This window comes from Macrosteles quadrilineatus, unplaced genomic scaffold, assembly GCF_028750875.1.
Source record: "Macrosteles quadrilineatus isolate MER2022 unplaced genomic scaffold, UCM_ALF_1.0 Scaffold_6__1_contigs__length_79288215, whole genome shotgun sequence".
Lineage (NCBI taxonomy): Eukaryota > Metazoa > Arthropoda > Insecta > Hemiptera > Cicadellidae > Macrosteles > Macrosteles quadrilineatus.
Window position 1 is genome coordinate 25,815,639 of NW_026542599.1, and position 25,092 is coordinate 25,840,730.

General features: G+C 35.6%; 1 protein-coding gene across 1 annotated transcript; it reads left to right on the forward strand.

The window, feature by feature from the left end:
• Positions 1-3,085: 3,085 nt before the first annotated feature.
• Positions 3,086-24,733, forward strand: LOC128996798 (CWF19-like protein 1). The gene is made up of 12 exons (XM_054422272.1): positions 3,086-3,260; positions 8,234-8,400; positions 9,800-9,901; positions 10,656-10,867; positions 12,729-12,841; positions 13,733-13,794; positions 14,225-14,476; positions 15,093-15,160; positions 16,868-16,983; positions 17,386-17,530; positions 23,694-23,854; positions 24,565-24,733. Exons 1-12 carry the CDS (start codon positions 3,229-3,231, stop codon positions 24,701-24,703), a joined length of 1,569 nt encoding a protein of 522 aa, XP_054278247.1. The 5' UTR covers positions 3,086-3,228; the 3' UTR covers positions 24,704-24,733.
• Positions 24,734-25,092: the final 359 nt, after the last annotated feature.

Below are 25,092 nucleotides of genomic sequence, written 5' to 3' on the forward strand. Positions count from 1 at the left end.
CAGCAGATAAGACAGACAAAAGACTTCCTACTTCAAATGACGTCATACAGTCTACGTGGGGTCCCAAATGACCGACATCCCAAATGACCGAAACCATGCCGAAACTTAAATAGTCGCATTTGACCGGCATCCCGAAAAATTGACAGTGTTTGCCGTATAAGATGCCGGTCAAGTGGGATGTCGGTCGTATGGGAATATTATGAAAGTTTTTTCATTTATTTATTCATTCATTCATTCATTTAATTATTTAATAAATAATTTATTTATTTTTTATTTATTTATTTATTCTTCCAACGGTAATACAATTTTTACATTCAAAAATACATTACATAGGTTAAATTAATGCATAAACATAGCATAATAATTATAGGTACTAAAATATGTGCAATAAATAAGAATGAATATGAAAAACAAGCATTACATGCAAAAAACATAGCCAGTGTTAAATTAAAAAAAACATTACATAGATCACTTCAAGTATGACATGCATAAACATAACGTCGGTCATCTGATCGGATCTCAAATATTTTAATCTTGCCGACAAAACGGCGTCGACAAAGGACAGGAGATTCAAATTTAAAGTGAACCGTTCTTGCTGACCAGCGTGGGTGAGTCCGGATGAATCTACAATAAAAGCATAGGTAAAATATGTTTTATCTATGATAAAACACAAGCATAGATAAAACAAAAACTAATTGTGATGAAAACGCCACCTATGGGCGCGTATTATAATCCAAATATGAGTTGTTTCTACGGATGAGGAAGCGGGCTGGCTGAGATGGCCTTTTAAAATTGACTGACTGGAACAAGAATTTTTCGGTGTGTGTGATTGAAAAGAATAAAATAAAATATACCCCCTGTGGTATAGGGGTATTGTCCCACATTACTGAACTTGAAACCAACCAAAATATATTTGACCAAACTAATCAAGTGCTCGATATCAATTTATTCCTCCACATTGAAAACAACAAACTTCCCTACTAAGTTAACAAGAGTTCCATCAAATAACTACGCCCAACCACTGATGGGCCCAAACCGTCAAAACTACTGATTTATGTCCTGGCGAATCCAGCCCGAAACGCACAAGTGTGAAAGTGTATATAAGAATAATAATAAGTTAAATACCTTGTATACGTCCTCAATCCAAGTCGTCTTTTACAATGACTATAGTTTCGGGGCCAACAGCCCCATTGTCAAATTTTCTGTCTTGTTAATTACTGTTTATAGCATTGGTCACCGTTGAAGTTCACATATACACATTGTAAAAGACGACTTGGATTGAGGACGTATACAAGGTATTTAACCTATTATTGTTATTATTATTCAATCCAGGAGGCAAACATGGATAAATGTACATAAGAGCCAAATGTTCTAAATACTAGCCATCCGATCCTGTCCCGCATTCGAATTCGAAGTTTAGTTATCCGGGTGATTTTTCCACCCGAACAGAGGGTTATTTCGTCTGTACATGCAAACCCGCACTGGTGTGAACGCTCCCATATGATTCAATATTTTAAACAGCTTCGTCCGGTACGGATCGGTCCCGCATCCGCATCACACTGATGTGAAGAGTTGCTTAGTCAGGACCATTTATTTAAAGCCCATTGATAAAGGACAGCTGGGTCTGGGTTGAACCATAAAAAAGCTACACAATTTTATCAGGATAAATTTGTACAACAACGTGCCTCTAGGGACACCTGAGTGCAAGGCCCCACTAGAAAAAGCTTTTTTCTAGTGGGGCCTTGCTGAGTGACGGGATGGAACTAACATTAAACATTTTCTTTAGCTGATCCATAAGGATGAAAAATAAAAAAAAGCTAACCAAAGAACAATGCAATATGATGCGTAAACTATTTTTATTCTAATATTATGTATATCTACTAAAATAGTAAGATTAATCTATCTATGATAAACGAAGTGGCCGTGGCTATAGTAAATTGAAGGAAAAGATAGAGCATGTATGTTGTTTAGTTGGCGTTGCCTTGTCGACCTTGTCGGGATAGCGCTGGGTTCACAACGATATGGTAGGCATTCGGATAAGAATCGACCTTGTTTTCTACCGGATGACAGACATCGACTTTTTAGTATCGGATCCGGCTATCTCATGGTGGAAGATCGAAATTATTGCCAATGCCTTGGTGCCTTCTGCTGCTGCTTCTAACTCCTCTCCTATGCCTGTCGTCACAAACGTCATAATGTGGCCTTTACGGGAAGGTCGGGAAGACCATAATTTAATTCACAATATTACAGTGAATGCAAATAAATAAATAAGTACAACATAATATCTGAACCTGGCATAACATTTGCAAATGAAAATGTTTAATCCTATTAACATTAAGTTACAGTATAAGTAGCCTACGGCTGATAACCAGCATGATGAATATAAGAATATCACGGAGGAATTTAAAAAATATTCCAGTAAACTTGCGCAATTTTGGCGTAGATTAACCTAACTTGTCTAATTCAATAACAAATTGAGCTGTCTTGGGAATACACATTTCTCAAAAAGCCCGTTTCTAGGGCTCAGATATTGCAAGGAAAGAAATATTTGAATTTTGAATTCTCAAACTGAGCAGAGGGCATATTTCATGAGTTTAGTACTGGGTTGTTGTATTAATAGTCAAAGGTAAGGTAGGCCCTTGGCTATTAAAACAAGCTTAAGTTTAATCCTCATAAGTTATAAAACAGCCATCCTAGGCAATGGAACTGATCAAAAGGAACAAAGTTGAAATAAATTAAATAACTAAATAATAAAAGAAATATTATCCTCTTCGAAGGCTAGTGCTAGTTGTTGTCTCTCTCCTCTCTGTCTGTCTTCTCTTTCTCTCTCTTCTTTGTGTGTCGAGTCGAGTCGGCTCGGCTGTAGCGCTCTAGGAGGCAATCGATTTACGATGTTCGATAGTAGTTCATTTCATACTACGACGATCGATACTTATCCGAATGCCTACCATATCGTTGTGAACCCAGCGCTATCCACCTTGTCGACTTGTCAGGTTGCCTGGTGGTGTTTGACTGTTGCTGTTGCTGAGTCGTTCGGTCTTTTCTCGTCTGTGTTGTCGTTGTGTTCTGTCTGTGTTGTGTGTTGTTTATTTATGCTTGTTGTTGATGTTGGTTGACTTGACTTGTCGACTGAAGTTATGCTGTTTATCCAGTGAAAATTCATTTTATTTAACCTAGTGATTTACTTTAATTTTTGTTTGGGCTTATTGTAAACTTAAGTTAATTAGCATGGCCCAAAAAAGGAATGGTAACGTTAAAGTGTAAGTATTTGTTTCTAACCTATAAGTCGCTATAAGAAGCCGTTTGATGTTGATGCTAGACCTTGCATGTAGACTAATTTGTTATATTCATAGCTTTCCCAAAAATGGTAAATTATAAATCAGGTGTTATTCAGCCTACAGCAGCATTTATTTTTAATCAGTTCACTCTAAAATTGAAGGATACACTTCCATCTGTTGGCACAAACAACCGAATGAAAATATCGATCGAAATATCGTTTGGTTAGTTAGGTAAGGTTAACCTAACCTAACTAACCAAACGATATATCGAAATAAACAATCGAATAATCAATATTACTCATTCGGTTGTTTGTGCTAACAGATTTGGAAGTGTACCCAAAATCAGCTTCTGTTTTTAGCCACCATTTGTTATTCATTTGCAGAATCAAGAGCTTAGACTATGGTAAGGCTAAATCAGTATGCAGCACTATACTGCCAGTCAGTTGTGTTATTGTTCCTGAGTGTTCAGTCACACATGATCAATGTTTTGAGATGCAATTTTGAAAGTTTTAGGCCTGGCCTATCCTAAAAATACAGAGTAGGCCGAGGTTTTGGGATATGACATCAAATGTCTACGCTAATATAGCTGGTTGTAGAGTGTGTCAATATAGAGAGTAAAAAACACATCTCTAGTCTTAGGCCTAATGCCTAAGTTATACAGCGGGCAGCCAAAACTGTTAAACCCAGTAACTTATTATATCTTATGACAAAAAATAGAGTATTTATTTTACTTAATTGCCATTGGATAAACAATGTTTTTTGTTTTTTCATTAGGTGTATACAGTGGCGGTTCCAAGGGGGGGGGCTACAGGGGCTAAAGCCCCCCCCCTTGGACCCTGGAAAAATCAATTTAAACGTACATTTCGTCCTTAAAATACGTAATCTCATAAAACAGACATCAATGTAATTTTCATTAAACTTAAAAGCGATAGCAGGAGTAGTATTAAGTCCCACAGATAAACTTTGTGGACACAAGCACAACGAATAAAACAATATTACGCTTTGGAAAGTTCTACGCATCATCAAATTTTAGAGCGGTCAGCTGTTGACATGCTAGGGCAAAGGCAAGCGCCGAGCGTACGAGCGAGGACGGGGAAACAGCTGATTTCCTGATGTTCCATAGTTAGTTGTCAAATTGTCTGCTAGCCACTAACTTTACACAGGCATCAATCAGCAATCAGCGGTAGCACCAGTAGCCTATTACCATTGACTATATAAACACTAGTGTTAAAGTTTATATATTCAATGCTATTACTGAATTCGATACTATACATATTGTGACAGATCTATGAAATGGAGAAAAACGTAAAGTTAAAAAACGTGTCTACTTGCTTGCATGACATTTAACAGGTGAAATGTGAGGTTTTAGGACAATTGGGAACAGTTCTAGCCGTTAGAAATGGCTTTATAAAGTCACCAAGCGGCTTTTAGGAGATGGATTCGTAGTCTACAGTAGGCCTATGTTTTGAAATTCATGAATGCAAGTTCGTCATAGTTTGAGTTTAAAATGTCTACTTTACTTGCTCATGACAAAGACAAATAACCAGTGGCGGCGATAAGAACCCACGGCCCCCCCCCCCCCGCAAGTTTGTTCGCCGGGCCCCCCTCTCCCAATGATCTTTAAATACATTTTCCCATGTATTACCGCCTAAACTTGCAATTTTGCAATCAACTTTACAAGGCATCTCCCGAGGCGTCATTATCGTCTTCCATGATCGCGGCAAACTCGTAAATACTTCCCGTAGTCATAAGTCATGGAAGAAACATTATCATAGTTTACCGTGATTGCAAATGCAACCAAACCTATGACATAATTAGATAGCAGCACGCCCGATCTCCCGCGTTCAAGGCCCAATCTATTATCACGGCCTAATATCTCCCCGCGACCCGTCGGTGGTGACGGGTAAATCATTTTTCCGCAATCGCAGCTAAATCCTAGATATATCTCTCGCTAAAAAAGAAACGTCATTATCGTCTTCCGCAATCGCGATAAAATATTGAACATTTGCGGCCGCCGAGACATCGTCATCGTCACTCGCGGGGAAATGTTCTCGTCGATATCCGCGATCGCGGCAAAAGCGTAAGCCTAATCTTTCAATTTCGTGAGCGTGATCCTCACGGATATAAAAGCTTTTACTTTTAATTGTGCATTATTGTATTGAATACTGAGAAAATCGGCTCGAGCTTGATTTTGTGACTTTGTGCTTGATCTCTCAAGCTTGTAGTCCAGGCTCTGCTCGGCTCGAAAATCAACATTATATAGGCCTATTATAAAAATCAACCGTTTCCAAAACAACCCAATTTTGGACCGATCTGATTTGGCCTGAGACCCTTAGTAACATTTTTAGTGCGTTCAAGATCGGGTTGCTTTGGAAACGGTTGATTTTTATAATAGGCCTATAATGTCGATTTTCAAGCCGAGCAGAGCCTGGACTACAAGTTTGAGAGATCAAGCACAAAGTCAGAAAATCAAGCTCGGGCCGATTTTCACAGTATTCAATACAATAATGCACAATTAAAAGTAAAAGCTTTTATATCCGCGAGGATATCACACTCACGAAATTGAAAGATTAGGCCTACGCTTTTGCTGCGATTGCGGATATCGACGAGAACATTTCCCCGCGGGTGACGATGACAGAGGCCACATTGGTTATAAATTCGGCCCTATTATTGTGTAACCAATTTTGACTGCGCCTTCACACAATCCACGAGGACAGTTAATGCAACCCGCATGACTGATGACAATTCTTTTACTTAGGTTGGTAGATAATTTATATCGATCGGTCAAGTAATAGTGTTAGTTTAGTTGTTGTAAACTACTTGAACTATAGGTTTTGAACAAATTTTTATTATAAAAAAACGTAGCCTATTTTAATTCTCATATAAATATTGGTATGATAGGGGACCCGTGTGGCTGAGCCTGTCACACTATCGCGGACCCGTGTGCCGGTAAAATTTACCGAAAATCCCGGTCAAGGCTCACGGGCCCCCCTAGCTTGCGGGCCCCCCTAGCTCGCGGGCCCCCCCGCACCGCCACTATTGCCGCCACTGGGCGAAATGAGAGGTTTTTGGACAGTTGGACACAGATATAAACATTAATAATGGCTTTAGAAAGTCAGTAAACAGCTTTTTTAGGAGGATATTGCAGTAGCCTACAATATGTTTGAGAATTATGAATGCAATCGTCATAGTTAGTTTTAAAAATGTCTACTTATTCATGACAAATAAATGGGGAAATGTGAGGTTTTGTACACAGTTCTAGACACGTATAAACTGGCTGTAGAAGGTCACCTAACGTCTTTTAGGAGGATATGGCCGTAGTCTACAGTGTGTTTTGAAATTCATGAATGCAATCGTCATAGTTTAATTTTTAAAATGTCTATTTGCTCATGACGAACAACCTAGGTGAAATGGGAGTTTATGGACCATTGGGCACGGTTTTAGGTGTTAAAAATGGCCTTAGAAAGTCACCAAACGGCTTTGAAAATTCCAAATTTTCCCGGGGGAGGAACCACGGGCCCCCCTGCTTTATTGGGGGGTGCTCCCCCCAAGCCCCCTCCTTGACGAGGTCCTAGAACCGCCACTGGGTGTATAAATATATAGGTTTGAAGCGTACCTACCACCACGTGAGCACGCAACATACAGCTGCCCGTGTGAAATTGCATGTTTATTCTAAATTTAAACCGGCGATAGTCAGGGATTGCCTATGTGCCTTATAATGGTGATTGCGAAAGCAAGACTCAAAGGAAATTGTAGTCGCTTTAATTCAAAGGGTAATTCGGATTAAATCATCGGTATACTTGGGATTAAGACTATTTCTCCTTTAAACTTACCACTGATGATTGTTGCTTCGATCAAGTTTTTGTGTCACTTTTTTAATCGTCAGTCTGGTTCCGTTGCTCAGCTTGAGTATAGGCCTATTTAAGTTTCGTATTAGTATTATTGCAGTTCCTTCTTTTAATGACAGTAATGTGGTGGGTTAATGACGAATTGGGAGGCATTTGAATACCGGTACCTGAGATAGCACTCTAGATTGTTGTATTCACTTATATAATCGTTTATGTTAGATTGTGTGGGTATTGAACAAAAGATAAAAATAATAGACATTGCCATCCCTTTTATTGTTTATAATTTTGATAAAGGTTTTTACTTTTTAGGCCTATGTTAACATATTTAATAGTGGAGAATTTAAAAGTTATTGATTGCACACGTGTGCTGCGAATGCTGCGATTGAGGTTTAATATATTTGGATCTTATCCTAAAGTAAAATAGTTTTCTGTGCTACATTCTGTGGAAACAGTGTAGCACTATTTCAAATCACGACTAATACAGAATGTTGTAATTAACTTATTCAAACCTACAAAACAGTTGGTGAAAGTATAAACATCTGCTTTTCAAATTATATTTATTTGTAAACATTGTAGTTCCAAAAGTCTGACATTGGACCCCTTAAAACCCTCTGGGGCGGAGCCCTTTTGACGGATCTGCACCAAACTTCACACAAACCATCCTTGAATAATGCTTAAATGCCTGAAAGTTTCATTACAATCTAGCGAGCGGTTTCGGAGTCCATAAGGTATAGCCTACATAGCCTACTTTTTTTATAGATTTAGATTGAACAAAAAAGAAGAGAGAGAGAAAAAGGGTACATACTTATATTTATATATTAATTTTGCCTAGCCTTATAGGCTCTAAAATTTTTTCAATGTCCATTTTGCTACTACAGTCCTGGTTCTTGGTGTGATAAATGTTTGTCTGGCCACCAGCCCCGGTGAGGTGGTCCATAGTGCAGAGGCCCGTAGAAGGTGGCATATTTAAGCAGGTTTGCAGCCTGGTGATCTAGTACCTATGTCCCCCAAATACAATTCTAATCGTCAATAAATCTCATGTCATCCAATTATCTCACAAACATATTGAAGTTACTTAGAATATAACTTTGTATTTCTTATTTGCAGGCTTGTTTGTGGCGATGTTAATGGAAAATTTAAAACGTTGTTCTCCCGAGTTGAAAAAGTCAACAAAAAGAATGGACCATTTGATCTTTTACTATGTGTTGGTAATTTCTTTGGTCCAAATACGTCAGAAGAAGAATGGAATCTTTATAAAACTGGGAAGAAATCAGGTAGGCGCCCTAGTATAAATTTTATTCAAAATGAAAGATCCTAGATGTTAACTTAGCAAATAAAACAAAATGTAAAACCTGGGTTTTTAACATTTCCTGTTATCTGGTACCTGCGAAAAAATTCTTTCCTGTTATCTGGTACCTGGTTGTACTTTGGTTAGGTTAGGTTAGGTTAGTTTATCAATAACATGAGTATTGTAAGTAAACGAACCTAACCTAACCTAACCTAACCTAAACGGTAGTATGTGCTCCGGACTCTGGATCGACGAAGTTGTACTTGTGGTTAAAGAATTTTTTTGCAGGTACCAGATAACAGGAAAGTACCAATATTTCTTCTTAAGCAATTTTCGTGATTAAGGAAATGCATACAGCACATATTTTGACATATAAGTAAGGTTTCATTCTTATTGGTGCATGATAGAATGATTTTCTCTTTACCGTCTTTTATAGACTAATAAGATAAGCTGTTGATAATAATTTGAGTTAATTTTAAAGGTTTAATCTGACTGTTTATGTTATTTATAGGAAATGTAATTAATATAGTAGGACCTCAATATCTGTAGAAACTGAAAATGAAAGGGTAATAATTTAAGGTTTTGAGTTTTCTGAGTAACTTAAGTAAGGTTTGAGATATCAAGTTGTTATTCTAGAAATTTGTCATATTGACATGTTCAATTAGCCTATGACAATGATCTTCCAAGATAGGCTTACACGGTCACTTATTGTAGAATCGTAGTTTTCTTGTGACAACAATGTGTTTTTTGGACAATTGGAATCTTTTCTGATAAAACTTATTGCATCTTTGGATTCAGCATGAAAAAAACTGTAGGCCTAAGTAGATTCATAAAAATTAAATTTTTAATCGGTGAAAGCAAGTACTCAACATTACAGAAGACAAATTACAACGGTACCTCTATTGCCTGTTAATGTTTTATATTCTTTGTATAGCTGACGACATGACACGAAAAACATTATTGATTGCAAAACAGTAAAATTTAACTTATCAAAGGTCAAACATTTAAAACCTTAGACTTTTAAAAGATTTCTTTTATCACTGTGATTTACCGGGTTTGCAAGGGAATTAACTTAGGTAACAAATTTGAGAACTTTTGAAAGTTTATATGAAAGATTTATTGATGTCCTATTCTATTAAACTTGTTGTCTTTGTTATTTAATTGGATAAAACTGTTGCTATAATATAGTATTTTACAGTTTATCATAGTTTAAAATCTAAATATTAGTCTGTATTATACCTTTGACTATTAATACAACAGTATCCAATAAGTTAGTCAATAATAGAGGTATGTAAATATAATACTTAAATGTTTGCTTTATTGAAATTATTTTTCCTACGCTTTCCCATTTGTAATACAACATTCTATTAACAGTTGGTTTTTAGTTCCAGTGTATACAAACATATTGGGACCTAACGACGAAGAACAGTTGAGGTTTTACCCTGAAATAAACGGGAGTGAACTCGCTCCAAATATAAGCTATTTAGGTAAGTAACTTTAATTTGCTGAATGGACAAAGATTAATGGATGAATGTTCAATGAATTAGATGATTTGTTTTACAACTGATTAAAATCAGTTTGTTCTTCAGCCTGGACCATTTGTTAAAAGCTCAACTGAGCTCCCTCAATTCTAGTTAAGCATAAAGAGTTTTGGATTAACTTAACAATGATAAAATATATTCATAATTGCCAGAAGGAATGCATTTCAATAGTGTGTGATAACGATTTTAACATATTTTATGGAACTTTTTCAATAATAAGGAGGTTAATCATAAGGTTAGAGTTCTTTCCTTTGAATTAGATGGCAATTTGATATTATTAGGAGCTATTCTGGACCCATGGAAGTGCTATTAATCCAATACTGCTACACCCAACATGCTATCTAGATTCTTATGGCTGAGTTTTTAGATGATTGGCCATTGACAGTTGTGGGGAGTTTGCAGAAGAATCAGCTTACACTCTTAGCAGATGATGTAAACCTAATCTTAAACCTTTTACGCTTAGATAGTAGTAATCTAGTAATTTGATGCACATAGGGTATTTCTGATTTAGTGATTTTAAAATGTTTTAAGACTAGTAGCATCTGCTGTTTGCAACAATGTGATCCATCAGCTGTTTGACACAACAATATGATACATCAGCTGTTTCACACAACAGCGTGGTACACAGCTGTTTGAAACAACGTGACACATCAGATGTTTCCCACGATAATATGGTACATCAGCTGTTTTACCTGTGTAGGAAGAAGAGGTGTGTTCAGCGTGAGCGAGGGACTGAAGGTGGCGTATGTGAGCGGTACAGAGGGAGACAGAGACGCTGCTACACGCTTCACAGCTGCGGACGTAGTGAGAGTGCGCGACTCCTGCGTCAAGGGACAGCCGTCATACAGAGGCGTGGATGTACTGCTTACGTCTCAGTGGCCCCAGGGTGTCACGCAGCGAGATGAGAAAACCGTGAGTTAGATCCCATTAATTATAATAATAATTTGCAAAGATGATTGGACTCTAATCTAAGGCCAAGGTATTTTGTGTTCAACAGACTTGTGTGAAAACTGTGAGTTATATAATTTAGCTTAAGTTTTATGGATGGTAATCTTTTAAATTACATTTATCAATTCAATTTGGTCCAAATTTGGAGCCACCTTCAAGCTATCCACATCCTATTTTAACCATCTCCTGCTAAAGACTGTCATAAAAAACACAAAACATTAAGTGTACCAAAAAACTTACACATAAATTACATGGAAACAGGAACTAACATTAAATATCAGTAGATTGTGGAAAGACTATTCTTTACAGGTGGCTCTCATTTGGGACCGATCTAGTTGTTGAACACAATTTGAGGTATTATCAAAAGTGGGTATTTGTTTCAAGATTGAGCAGTAATTAGGAGGATGTAATAACGGAATTTGAGAAAAGGTTGAAGAAATCTGTTAAACCTTATAATAGTGTACGATTTATCTTTTCTTAAAGATAAATTGTACTGGCTTGGCCCCGTGTCAGGATACAATTTAAAATAAAATGTGTGAGATGTACAATTTAAAATAAAAACATCACCACTGTATAGTGAATTTTTAATTTTATGATTAAAATTAAATTTAAAAAGGAAACCCTTAATGACTTTGTCAAAAAATTGAATTCTTTTTATCTGTCAATTAAATTCACAATGAGGTCGAATGAGTTTGATATTTACAGAAAACCCAACCCAAAAAATAGGTTTATCACTCAAGATTCTCATCACCCTACAGAACAAAAAAGATCAGCTTTTAATTCAATGATTTATCACCTCTTAAATACCCTACTGTCCCAAGAAAATCATAATAACGAGCTTAAATACATAAAAGACATGGCTTAGTATAATGGATATGAGACCAAAATTTTAGACAATATGTTGACCAAAGCTAAAAAAATAACAAAAAGAAAAGAACTAAACTAGAGCCAATCAAAGACAAGAAAAAATGGATAAGCACTACCTATACCAAACAATATAAAGTTTAAGCAAAATGATGAACTAATGGTTTCATTTAAGGTGAAAAACAAAATTAAAAATATTCTTGGAAATCCTAAAAGTAAATTATAAAATACGACAAAATCTGGCATTTATCAAATTCAGTGTGACAGTTGTGAGGTGAAGACAAAAAAAAAGTAATAACTTTAATAACTTGATTCAAAGAACACACTTCTTACATAACACACAACAGACCTGAAAAATCAGCAATAGCAAACATTGTTTAGAAACGGACCACACAATTTCAATCAAGAAATACTAAATTACTAAAAAATATAACAAAATCCAATGAACTAAATGCATGGGAATCATTATTTATAAATAAAATGGACAAATATTTAGTACAAAGTTATAGGTGTTATAAGTTAAAACTACAGTAGACTCCCTCTTATCCAGACTCCTTGGGACCGAGGCAGTCCGGATAACGGCTTTTCCGATTAAACAGACATCCCCAAAAACTTGTTAAAACGGACCGTTTAAATGCATACTGTATACAGTATACTTGACTTAAATAAACACAACCTTCAGTTTTGTGATGTGTCAGATGATGCCAGCGTAGCTGGCAAATGGTCCCATAAAATTAAAACTTCTTGAAATATTGGTGACTTAAAAAAAAAATTGTATTCATTCCAATAATTACCAGTTCTTCTTGAAGACAACTTTGTATTTAATGACTATGTACCAGTTTGGGAATTACTTTAGTAACTGTTATGTGCCAGGCGCTATGTGCAATAAAGCTTTGTCTATTGTCTATAAAAACTCTCAACACACAGCCACTGTAGAGCTTCACTGAAATGTCTGTTGCAGGATATCAGAGTACCATCTGGCTCGGAGCTATTGTCTTGGTTGGCCGTACAAATCAAGCCAAGGTATCATTTCGCTGGTTTAGAAGGCATATTCTATGAAAGACCACCTTACAGGTAATTCTTTATTTTACTAGTTATTGATTACATGTTCAGTACATATAACTTACTGTGCAGTTCCAAGTATATATTTTTTACCAAACAGCATTGATAAAGTGATATTTTAGTTGCAACGTATGCTATGTCAATGGAGCAATGACAAAAACGTTAAAAAAGGTTGCTAAAAATTATATATCATCTAGGCTTATCTCTCATAAATCATTAAGATGAACACACCTTATTAGGTAATAGGGCCTATAAAGGACAAGCTAGTCAACTTGGTGTTTTATGCATTTTAGGTTTAACAGTGTATCTTTGACTATTAATAAAACAACTAGACATTCCATCCCCATGTTAAAGTTGTCTTCTTATAAAGCTATTAAATCCATTTATTGTTTACTATGTATAATGTGAATAACGAGTTACAGAATTCATTGATTGATTACGCCTAAGTTATATTTTTATTATTATTAATAGTCTATGATTATTAATTTTTGTAAACTACCTCTATTTGTAGGCCTACTTAGTTTAGTTTCAATATACGAAACAAACTGTTATCCAATTTCAAATCTTAAATTACAAGTCTTTGAGTCATCTGAGCTTATTTTACATAATAAGAAAATGTCATGGAATTAAAACAGTGCCAAGTATTCTGTCCCAACTGATGAGCAAATTCTGCAATGTTTGCCTTCTGATGCCTGTTCTGAAGAGGACTGCAAATTGGTTTTACAATAGCTTTGATCACCAAAACATAATTAATAATTCGATTTACATGTCTATAACATTTGTGTAAGTAAAATAATGGTAGAATAAGCCTAGGGAAAAGTTTAGCTAATCATTTTAGTATATTTAGTTGTGTCTGTGATACACAGTCATTTATGTTTTTAACAAGTTTTTCTGCAATTCTAGAAACCTGGACACTGGATGTGATAGTGGTTCTCATCTAACGAGGTTCATGGCGTTGGCACCAGGTAAAAGTTGAAAACTGTAGCAAATTAGTGTTCAGCAACAAAAAATAAGATAAATAATAGAATTTTAGGCACTAGCGCATTCTGTGTCTGGCTCACACAACTACGTTCTTTTTTAATGAAAAATTGGCTACAGCTGGTCCATATAGATGGAAGTCTACTTCAGTATCCGATAGGGTTAGATTTCAAACCAGATTATTCTTAGACCCAGATGGTACTTGTCTTTGGGCTCAATAATCAATTAATTATGTTTTAAGATAGTAAAAGGTCCAGGGTTTTAATTTTCCCCACAACAAATTTAGAAAAGTGCCAATAGCGTTGAATAACACAAAAAAATACTAGAAATGTCTGTATAGTTTTGTCTTATATCCAGAAGGTGTGGTAATAGTTCCAAACTACACTCGCCATATTCTCACATTTATCTTTACCCCAGTGGGCAGTGACGCTCGGTGGCTGTACGCTGCCAGTCTGACGCCCATTGAGGTTATGTCACCCATGGAGCTGCGGCAGCAGACGACGGACCAGACCGAGCTGCCGTACAGTGGCCGTGCGCTTTCTGCTGGTCTCAGTGGTGCCAATGACTCAGGCACGCAACAGTTCTTCTACGACATGTCTGCGGCTAAACGCCCACATGATCAAGATGGCAACCACAGGGAGAAACGGGCTAGGCCTACTTTTGACCAAGGTATTCAATGGTACAAGGGTGTTTAATATCCCCGTAATTTACCGGGAAATAATAATAAATTGGTTGGTTAGGAGACCAAACAACTGAAAGGGACTGTAACAAAAAATTCTCCAATACAACATCCATTATATTGAATGAAAATGTATATTCCAAATCCAGAAAGTGACAGGTTTAATGACTCTAATATTCAAAAGGAAAATTCACCACTTATTTATGTGAAGCATTGTCTGTGTCTATAGTCTACGTTTCCATACAGCCCAGTTTTGTTTATCAATCTCTACAATAATAATCAATGGATTATTGTATTCCCATGGCTTAATTTTTTTGAATAATTAAGTGTAAAAATCAAAAGCGTATCGAAGTTGGCCTAGTAAAGAAAAAGAGTTGACATCAAATTCACCTGAAACCCTGGATTCTGCATTACACGTCTATACACATATTTAAATTTTGTTTTCCAGTAGTGGTGGTTAATAAAGGTCCCACTTTTCCACTTTTATTGATTACTATCAAATGTTCAATTTAAAAAAAATTCTGTGATGATTATATTACTACTGAACTGATTTTATAATCCCAATATCTTCTTCCCAAGTAATGTACTTTTGGTCTTAATTGACAGGATCGTGTTGGTTCTGCCTCGCCAGTCCACAAGTTGAAAAACACTTAGTGATCAGTATTGGAAGAGAGGTAGGTAAGTTTTTTTCTCTTTTTCTAGTTGCAATTCATCAATGACTCATGAAGTTTTTTTCTGGCACAACTTGTCAAATATGTAAAATCCAACAGAAAATTGAGGCTACAGCTTATCCAATGTGTTTGAAAATATCTATTTTTATTGCAAATTTCCCATATAGGGAATAAACTATTACTTAGTTAGACCCTCATAAAAACTTAGACCTGGGACTGATTTTCTTTATTTTTATGTCTCCAGAGCCAAAAACCCAAACCCTTCTAACTCATATATACAAGCATTTAGCTAATTTACAACAATTAATGTATATATTTATTTATTTATATGTCCGTTAGCATTATAACTTAGACCAGCATGATCAGACTATGAGAACGAGGTTTCATTAGGTGATAATTAGTTTCCTAATTTTTGATTTTGGGGGTCAAAAAATTAAATGTTGCTAATTCTTTTATTTCATAGTAGGTTATTAACATTTCAATAACAACCCTACTTTAATACCTTCCCTGTAGCAGTAACCTCAGTACTAATTAAAATTGATGTTATTTAAAATGGGAATAAATCTGATAATTTTAGGAAAATATTTTAGTGAAAATATTGAAAATCCAACCAGGTAAATGGGAATTCACTTAGTAAGCAAGTTTGCTGCTGTGGTATTATGAAATTCCTAAAGTTGGGATCAAAAAACAAACTCCTAGACACAGTCACACTCTTTTTGTGTGTGTCCAGATTTTATACTATTACTATGTAGGTGTTTGTAGTGTTTTCTGGTAAGTGATTACAGTAGACCCTCTCTTAACCGACCTCGTATTAACCGATAATCAGATTATCCGCCTTCGATCGTAAAATAATACAGTTTGTTTTAACCGACCTTGCTTTGAGAGCAGCTCGGTTTAACCGCCGCTTTCTAGGAATTTTGGCATTTCCGCTCCCACGCTCGGCTATGGGAACTGAACCATACGCTTATCTCCACAGGATATGACTAAGAATAAGTTATTTTGTATTGATCACAAAAAATATAGCATAGCCTCTTGTCAGTTTGTCATCATGGTTCGTAGATATCTGATCTGATTTGTTATCTGTGCGGCAAATTTGTAACATCATAAAGTGTGTTAATATTTTAAGAACTGATTATCTTATCGCTGGGGTAAACAAATAACGCAACTTGTAGGGAGGGCAGGGAAGGAGGATTAACAACTCCAAGGTCAAGATAGTTTTTGTACCTCGAGCCTCCAGTGAGAGGCTATAAATGAACATCCTGTCTTGTAACAAAATGGTTGCTTGTATCTTTAATTTTGACAAAAGGTTCTGTTCTGTATTACGATGGATTTGGAAAGTATCAATTAATACATTACAGTACTAAAGTTATTAAAATAGGAATTTTATTGACTATTGCCTAGTATCATAATATATTCCACTGAAAGTAGGCCTATTTGACTTAGCCGTGTTTTGTGTTTATTTGTGACTTTTCTATCATTACGAAAAAGGAGGTAAGAGTAGTTTATTTTATAAATAATGCAAGTATGACTTCAAAATAATGATTAAATAATTCCAAATGAATAGCACTTCATTATGTTATGATTTTAGGGATTGCCCGTTTTAACCGACCTTTTGAGTTATCCGACCTAGGTCCGGACCGTTTAAGAGGGGGTCTACTGTAATTACAAACTGACCAATCTTTTTTTTAATCCTCTATTGTGATGTTCCAGGTGTACCTAGCCCTTGCTAAGGGAGGTCTGGTGGAAGATCATCTTCTTATACTACCAGTGACTCATCATCAAGCTGCTGCTCATCTACCTGAATCTGTCACTGAGGAGATTCAACAGTATCCTTTAGGTTTAGTGGTTTACTCCAGGAGCAAGCACTGTAAAATGAATCTAACTTTCTCAGCTTAGCTAGTTGAAATCTATACCCTTTTAAAAAAAATCCTCATCATTTGGGTTCCCTTTAACTAAGTTAATTTTGTTTAGTGCTATCAATTTTATGATTCAATATTTGGTTAATGTTACTGACCTATTGTTTTAACCTAGGAGGGGGGGGGGGGTGTTTGCTGAAGCGTTACATAGTTGTCACATAGGGTTTAAAATGGTGAAAAAGTGTGTTACGTAATAAAATGGCCTCTACGCTGGCCTCAGTGAGGAGTGAGGATTATATAATTCCATCCCTTCACCCCACAAAAAAACCCTTAGCCACATAACCTCCAATATGTTTCTTTAACGATCCAAAGATTTCAAGGAGCCCTCAAAAAGTGCTTTGCCAAACAGGGTAAAGTACCTGTGTTTTTCGAAAGGAACTACAAGACCTCGCATCTCCAAATACAGGTTGTCCCTGTACCTAAAGATGTTGTGCCAAAGCTGAAGATGGTTTTCCAGGTAAGATCTACTTTTTTACTGTGTAAAATACAGAGTAAGGTGAGTATTTGTTAAATAGATTGTTGCAAAACTGTTCCATTACTGAGGAAAAAATATAGTAAATAGGGGTGTATATATGTAGTTTTTCACAAAACCCGAAACTCATACGGTATAGTAACCTTTAATCATCAGGTAAACAAAGCACACACACCTGACCTTCGTTTTTGTTGCACTCTGTCATTTTTTGAGTCTATAGACCTAAAAAACTACCTGTGCGGTAGTGTATCATATGCATTATTACCTTCTCTCTTTGGCAAACCACATAGCTTACTTTTGTGATCAGTCAACAGTACTAACAGTATTAACAGATCTAATTTTGTTTAAACTTTAAGTTCCTTTTTTTCACTTGAATATTCTAAGTTTTGTTTATGTTTTTTGTTACCTTTCCCTTTTCCAGCTTGGCTATTTTTTGTACTAAGCTTGTCTGGTTTTACCTTTACAACCTGATAAAAAAGACTTCACTTTCCAAATCCTGTGAAACTTGTGTTTTACCAATTCATAATTGGAAATGTCGACAATGAAACGTTATAAACTTTCAATCACATATTGCATAGATTAACTGAAAAGTTTAATAAAGATAATGTCAAGTTTAAAACTAAATAATAGGATTTATACAATTTAAATAAAACACATCTGTAAAACATATAAATGTTCAAAACATTCATGGTAGTCTACAAAATAGTCTTAAGATTGCATAACAAATAAAATCCATCCAACAAAACATAAAATCAACTACGTTTAACATTGATTTATTTAAACAACTAAACAATTAATTAATCAATCATTTTTAAGTCATAACAACTGTTACAGTTATAATATTCTTCTAGGTAATAAAAACAGCGTGTTTTAATAACACATCCATAACAGCTATTTTATATTTATATAATGGCAAAACTTTTTAATAATTTAGCAAATTTAAATTTTTACATAACTTAATTGACGAATATTTCAAACTATTTTGAGTTACACTATAGTATAGTAATAATTTCTAAGTGTAGCACAGATTCTGGTCTTTTAGCTATGGATATCACTGTGGGATGACATCAGAGTTGCCACCTTAGGAAAGGGAAAAATCGGGACATGGCCCGGTAATCCCCTCCCCCGGATTAACGTAGGCTTAAATACAGGCACAAGGAACCGAAATTGGGACTGTCCCAGCAGAATCGGGTGGTAACTTGTGTTTACATTCTTTTTACAATGCATAAGACAGTGAAATATAATTCCAAATAAGAGGCATAACGGATAAACTACCTAAAAATGGGTTTACAACGAGTTTTGTGGGGAACACCAGAAATACCTTTTTTAAACCCCTAAAAAAAATGGGAATCCCGGCCTTGGTCTAATTAACATCTTATATATTAAAAAAAATTGGTTTTTCTTTTCCGAGTTCGTTTGGCTCTTCTACCCGACCGATTTTCATGATTGAGGTCTCAAATTGAAGGTATGCACGCTCAGATTTGCCATCAAGCATCGGCATATATTTATCTATAATCCTACTCGGCTTATACGTAAAAGAAATTTGCTCCCCATGTTATTCTTATGGGAGTTAAATTTGGTTTATCTTTGCCGAGTTCGATTGGCTCTTCTACCCGACCGATTTTCATGATTGAGGTCTCAAATTGAAGGTATGCACGCACAGATTTGCCATCAAGCATCGGAATATAGTTATCTATAATCCTACTCGGCTTATACGTAAAATAAATTTGCTCCCCATGTTATTCTTATGGGTGTTAAATTTGGTTTATCTTTGCCGAGTTCGATTGGCTCTTCTACCCGACCGATTTTCATGATTGAGGTCTCAAATTGCAGGTATGCACGCACAGATTTGCCATCAAGCATCGGGATATATTTATCTATAATCCTACTTGGCTTATAAGTAAAAGAAATTTGCTCCCCATGTTATTCTTATGGGAGTTAAATTTGGTTTATCTTAGCCGAGTTCGATTGGCTCTTCTAGCCGACCGATTTTCATGATTGAGGTCTCGAATTGAAGGTATGCACGCACAGATTTTCCATCAAGCATTGAAATATATGTAGCTACAGTCCAAACCCGGATTATACGTAAAATAAATTTGCTCTATTGGTAGTTAAATTTAGTTTTTCATTTCCCAGTTCGTCTGGCTCCTCTACTCGACCAATTTTCATGGTTGAATTTTCAAATTGAAGTTATGCATGTCCAGATTTCACAACAAGCATCGGTTTAAGATACAATATACAAAATACAAAAAAAAAATAAAAAATACAAGGTTAAACCCGTCAAAATCAACAGGTACTGTTGAGGTAATTCTATTTTGGAACCATTTGGTTTGTTTGTGATTCAGCACTATGCCAATCTTAATAATCATAATTAATTACACAAATGATGCCGGAATTTTACCGAAGGTTCTTATATGAAAATAAATAAACTACACAGCAGGTCTTCTAAACGGAACAAGACTTATTGTCAAGAAAATGTATGAAAACAGTTTAGACTTAGAAATCATAACTGGCACAAATATTGGACAACGTGCACTATTACCCCGCATTGATCTCTCTCCATCAGATTCTACAGTACCATTTTCTTTCAAACGAAGACAATTCCCCATAAAGGTTGCGTTCTGCATGACCATCAACAAGGCGCAGGGCCAAACGATTGATCGAGTTGGTGTGTACTTGCCTGAACCAGTATTTAGTCACGGTCAGTTGTACGTCGCCTTATCGAGAGGGAAATCTTTCGATACTGTAAAAGTAGAAACTAAATCAAAAGGTGGACGAACAGCAAACATTGTTTGGAAGGAAGTATTATAAAAGTCGTAATATTAATAAAGATTACCAGATGGAGGGAACTACTCCTGAGAATATGCGTACATGCAATTCTACCGACAGAGATGTCTATTTTACAAGAAATATTGTTGTTAATAAAACATTCTTAATAAAGCCTCATTCACGCTGTGTTACATATAAGTTAACAAATGTACGTGCTTTCTCTGTAGGTGCTTTTAGGAAGTGTGTGGATATTGTTCTGGATTAATTGATTTTCAAAACGGAAAAAAATACATCGGGACGATTTTCTCTGTGTTATATGGAATGTGTTATACTTTAATTTGGTCATAAGGCGAAATTAATCCAGCAGCCCTATAAGAGTTTAATTAAAGTTGTACCGCCCTTATTAAGTTTATTATTTTATTTTTTTACTATTAATTTCAATGCTGCGGAGCAGCACGGGTCATCTAGTTACTATTTGAATATACTTAATTGTTTTCTTTCTTTCTTTCCAAACATACGTAAGAACCGTTGAAAAAAATATACATTTGATAACCAACAAAAACAGTTAGAAAGAATGTAATATGTAAAACTCTTTTAAAAAATTGGATCAATGGAAACAGTTCTTACAAAAAAAATCCTCTCAATAACCAATTAAATAATAATCCTACACTGTAAATTTGTATAAAAAATAAACATGTTTACCTGCTTGGGGACAAAACAAATCCCTTTATCTAAGCAGTCCACTATTGTCAAACAGGCGCTCTGCATAACTTAGCTGCGATACACAAATACTCGGAGGCAACCTACTTTGCTGTAAATAATTTGTTTTCCCCATGAGAAGAACATTCTTCTTTTTAACTCAAATGTTTTCTCCATTGAAATAGTTTTAGCTCACTACCACGAGATTTTGAAGGTCATAAAGCTGTGTTATTTACTTGATCAAAGGTTTGTTCCAAGAGAGGTCAGGTCTTCAACAACGAATATTGGCCGCAAGTCCAAAAGTATCATTTGATTTGGTTCTATGCTCTTAACAGGCAGTACAATCAACTAAGGGTTACTTTCTTTTGTCCAGAGGTCGTATCTGATCACTGAGAGCTATCAGATTCCCCTGCCAGACACTGAAGACACAGAGTAACAAGTGGACATAATAGTGATACAATAGCATCATCACATATCACTTCAGACCCATCTTCGGTATCACTTGGACCTACATTAATTGTAGGAGGTTCACTGATTGGTGTTGGTATCTCATAAGGGGGGCTAGAGTCCCCTGCCGCTGCCATACATTGAAAACAATCGCTCATTAGAGATAGAAGACCGTCACATGTTTCTTCAAACTCTGTTTCATTGTTGCTTATGCCTACATCATCATCTAGAATCTCTTCAGAAGTGTGACCAAGTTCAAGAGTTTTAGCTACTGCAAAGCCAAGTTCAAGAATGTCAGAAAGAATTGTTGTTTCAGCATGATTTTGTAATTTGCTGGCATCTTTGGAGGTTGAAGGTTTTGACTCGGTCTGTACGGTTTGAAACTTTGTTGCACTTTTCACGACTTCACTAAATTCTACGTTTTTGTTTAGTTCGATATTATGATATTGAAGGTGTTTAAATAATTCTGTAGCGGTTTCATTTAGGCCTATCCCACCTCTATATATTGACTTCAAACAAAGTGTACATTTGGCAACACTAGGATTTTCATCCTCAATAACAAAGTACTTACATTCTACAGTGCTGGTGCTGCCATCTTTTGAGGTTGAGAACTTCGACTCAGTTTGAGATACAGTTGTACTTTTCATAGCCTGGGTTGAGTGTAGGTTTTTGTTAAGCTCTAACTCGTGTTCATATTGAAGATGTTGAAACAGTTCTGTTGTATGATGTATGGCTATCCCACTTCTATGTATAAGCTTCAAACAAAATTTACATTTGGCATTGCTGGGGTTTTCATAATCAATGACAAAATACTCCCATACCTCGGGATTTTCGTTATGAACGGCAAAATTCATCCTTTCCTCAGAGCTTAAGTCCTCTTAAGCACACAGTAAACTGTAGATTTTCTTGCAAGCAAATTCCAAAACTGTGTCCGGTAAAGTGCACTTTGACTACTGACTAATTAATAAAACTACAGTCATAACATAACACATATCAGTCAAGACTATTGGTTTATTATCACTGGTCAGGCCCAACCAGTTTTTAGGCTGACTTATCTAAAGTAAATAGTGAGTAAGAAAAACAAACAATGAAAACTTTCACATTCTCAACAATGTTGTCAGATAGCATTTCCTGTGTCATATTTATTTTAAACTATTATCATTGTATTCTACCACCAACAATATTAAATCTTCATAACTAGATGTGGGCCTGTCCCACGCACGGGGATCAAGTGCTTGTAGTCAAAATGTATTTCAAATTCTGAACATCTGGTTTAGATATTAATTAAGTTAGAATCATTCAAGAGTTTCAGACAAAAACATTCTCATCCACATTTTAAACTGCATAGGCAAGAAGATCGGGTCATGAGAACATGTTGTTATTGGGTTTTGAAATTTTGATCCCTAATAAGTTACATAAAATATAGAAATACCCACAATTTTTTTAAAATTTTGGCTGTTGAAATGAGCTTACCGGTAACAAAAATTTTAGAAAGGAGCATTTTTGTAAAGAATGCAAACAAATTCCAAAAACGGTATATTTGAAATTCTTATGTTATTTTTATGGAGAAACCCGTTGTAGTTTGCTTGTTTATGAATATATATCTTGATGAATATATCTTGATCAAATTTGAATATTTCATTATGTACTATCAACATTCTATGAAAAAATACTTTTACGCCACACTACATTATTTTGACGAACTTCCCACGCAAGTATTTAGTCCAGAAAACAGCTGTTTGCCGCCAGCTTATTCAAATGGGGTTTCATTGCGTACTACTGTACTGCAATGAGTTTTCCCGGACACCAATCAGCTGATTATACTGTATTTAGGTGGCAATGAGTGGTAATAAACAAAAACATAACCCCTTAGAGAGGTTATGACTAGTGATTTTTAGTCCTTTAGTTGGTAGAAATATTTAAGGATTTGTACGGATTTAGTAGTATGGCGTAAACTATCATACGTAACTCGTCCAAAATGTGTGTACCGGACTCGTATGGTAATCCACTCGTCCGGTAAACACTTATTTTCAGGAACTACTAGTAACGTAATATACTATTTTACCTTCCTTGATGCAGAAAACCTAAGTACACATTAAAACTAATGTTATTTTAAAGGAGTTTGAAAATATGACTTGTTTATGGAAATATTTGAGTTAAAATACAAACAGACAAATTGTAATTCCTTAACTTTATAAAATTTAGTGAATTTGAATATGTCAACGGTTGGCAGGATTGTGCCGAGGCTGAAGGTTTCACTGTGGATGAGTTGCCGCCTCACGCAAGAATGGACCAGGTCGTCCAACCTAACACTCCGTACTTCTACGTGGAACTACCCAATGGCGAGCGTCTCTACCACAGAGTCAGGAAAAACTTCCCACTCCAGTTTGGCAGGTACCACCATTGACCTTTGGATACCGAAGTAGACACTAGCCGTATCTTGTGATTGGCTGCCACCAACTGTAAACTTACGTGGTCCAGACTTTAGTAGCCTGTTGTAAAGTAAAGGGGGTTTCATTTCCTGTTATAAAAATGTAATTATAATAGATTATCGTCTGGTTGTATGAGCCTACAGTAAAGCATAATTCGTAAAATCTGTTTACAAATAATTTGCTAACGTCAACACACTCTATACCTAAACAAGATTTTAAAAAAAGGTTTAGGGTACCTGTTGTGTCAATTGATCATTTTGTTATGAATAACTACAGCTCTTTCGTGCTGATAAGAGCACATTAAGTTCAGGTTTAGAACGTTAAAAACCAGATTTCTCATTCATGATGATACACAATGGTCTGATCAGTAACTTTTCTGTTTGGGAAAGACTTTAACGTATTGAATTTTACTTTAAAGATGCAGTCAAGTTTTTATAGTCCAGGATAGTGCTGGGTAACATTTAGGACCGCTTTAAAAGGTCAATTCAGTTTTCTTGATTAGATATATGACAAACTGGCTGAGTATGGTAATAAGTACGAAAATCACAACCTAATTGTTTTGTCAGATGAATTTATCGGCTAGGCTTCTAACTCTTGCAAGCTTGAATGACATTTGAGGTAATTGTTTCATGTCATGTATAACTGCAATTGCAACATTAGAAATTCTTTCAGGGAAGTGTTGGCCAGTTCCGAGCTGCTAGATATGGAGGATCGAGCTGATTGGAGGAGCTGCACGGCTTCCAAAGAGGAAGAAACCAAAACCGCTCTTGACTTTAGAAATGTCTTCAAGCCTTTTGACTTCACTTTGTAAATTTTTAATTAATAAGAATATTTTTATCTATTTTGTTTATTTTTTACTAACCTCATACATCTTTTTGTTGCCTTAAAGGCTTTTAAAAAAGTGGACTGTATGTTGATGTCAATATTGATTTTAATATCTTAACAATTTTATCTCGATCCCATTGAAAGAAATGGAGCTAGAAGAGCAAGTTTTTAGAGATTTGTAAGACTTGTTTACATCTTGAAAACGTTGAATTAACATTTTACGCTAATGGCTGTTTTTGATTCAGACATACCATACCCTTTATTATTTTGCAATAAATGTTACAATTTACTATTAGAATAAATGTTCTTCTTATTTGTGAGCACATTTTGGATTTTTAAATTTCACATTACAAAAATTGTCTAGTTGCAAAAACC

Excerpts from the sequence above, each read along its gene's own strand:
- LOC128996798 (XM_054422272.1), top strand. The coding sequence starts at position 3,229 with ATGGCCCAAAAAAGGAATGGTAACGTTAAAGT. Across the intron at positions 10,868-12,728 it reads CGCAGCGAGATGAGAAAACC|GATATCAGAGTACCATCTGG; the intron begins GTGAGTTAGATC and ends TGTCTGTTGCAG. Across the intron at positions 15,161-16,867 it reads TGATCAGTATTGGAAGAGAG|GTGTACCTAGCCCTTGCTAA; the intron begins GTAGGTAAGTTT and ends GTGATGTTCCAG.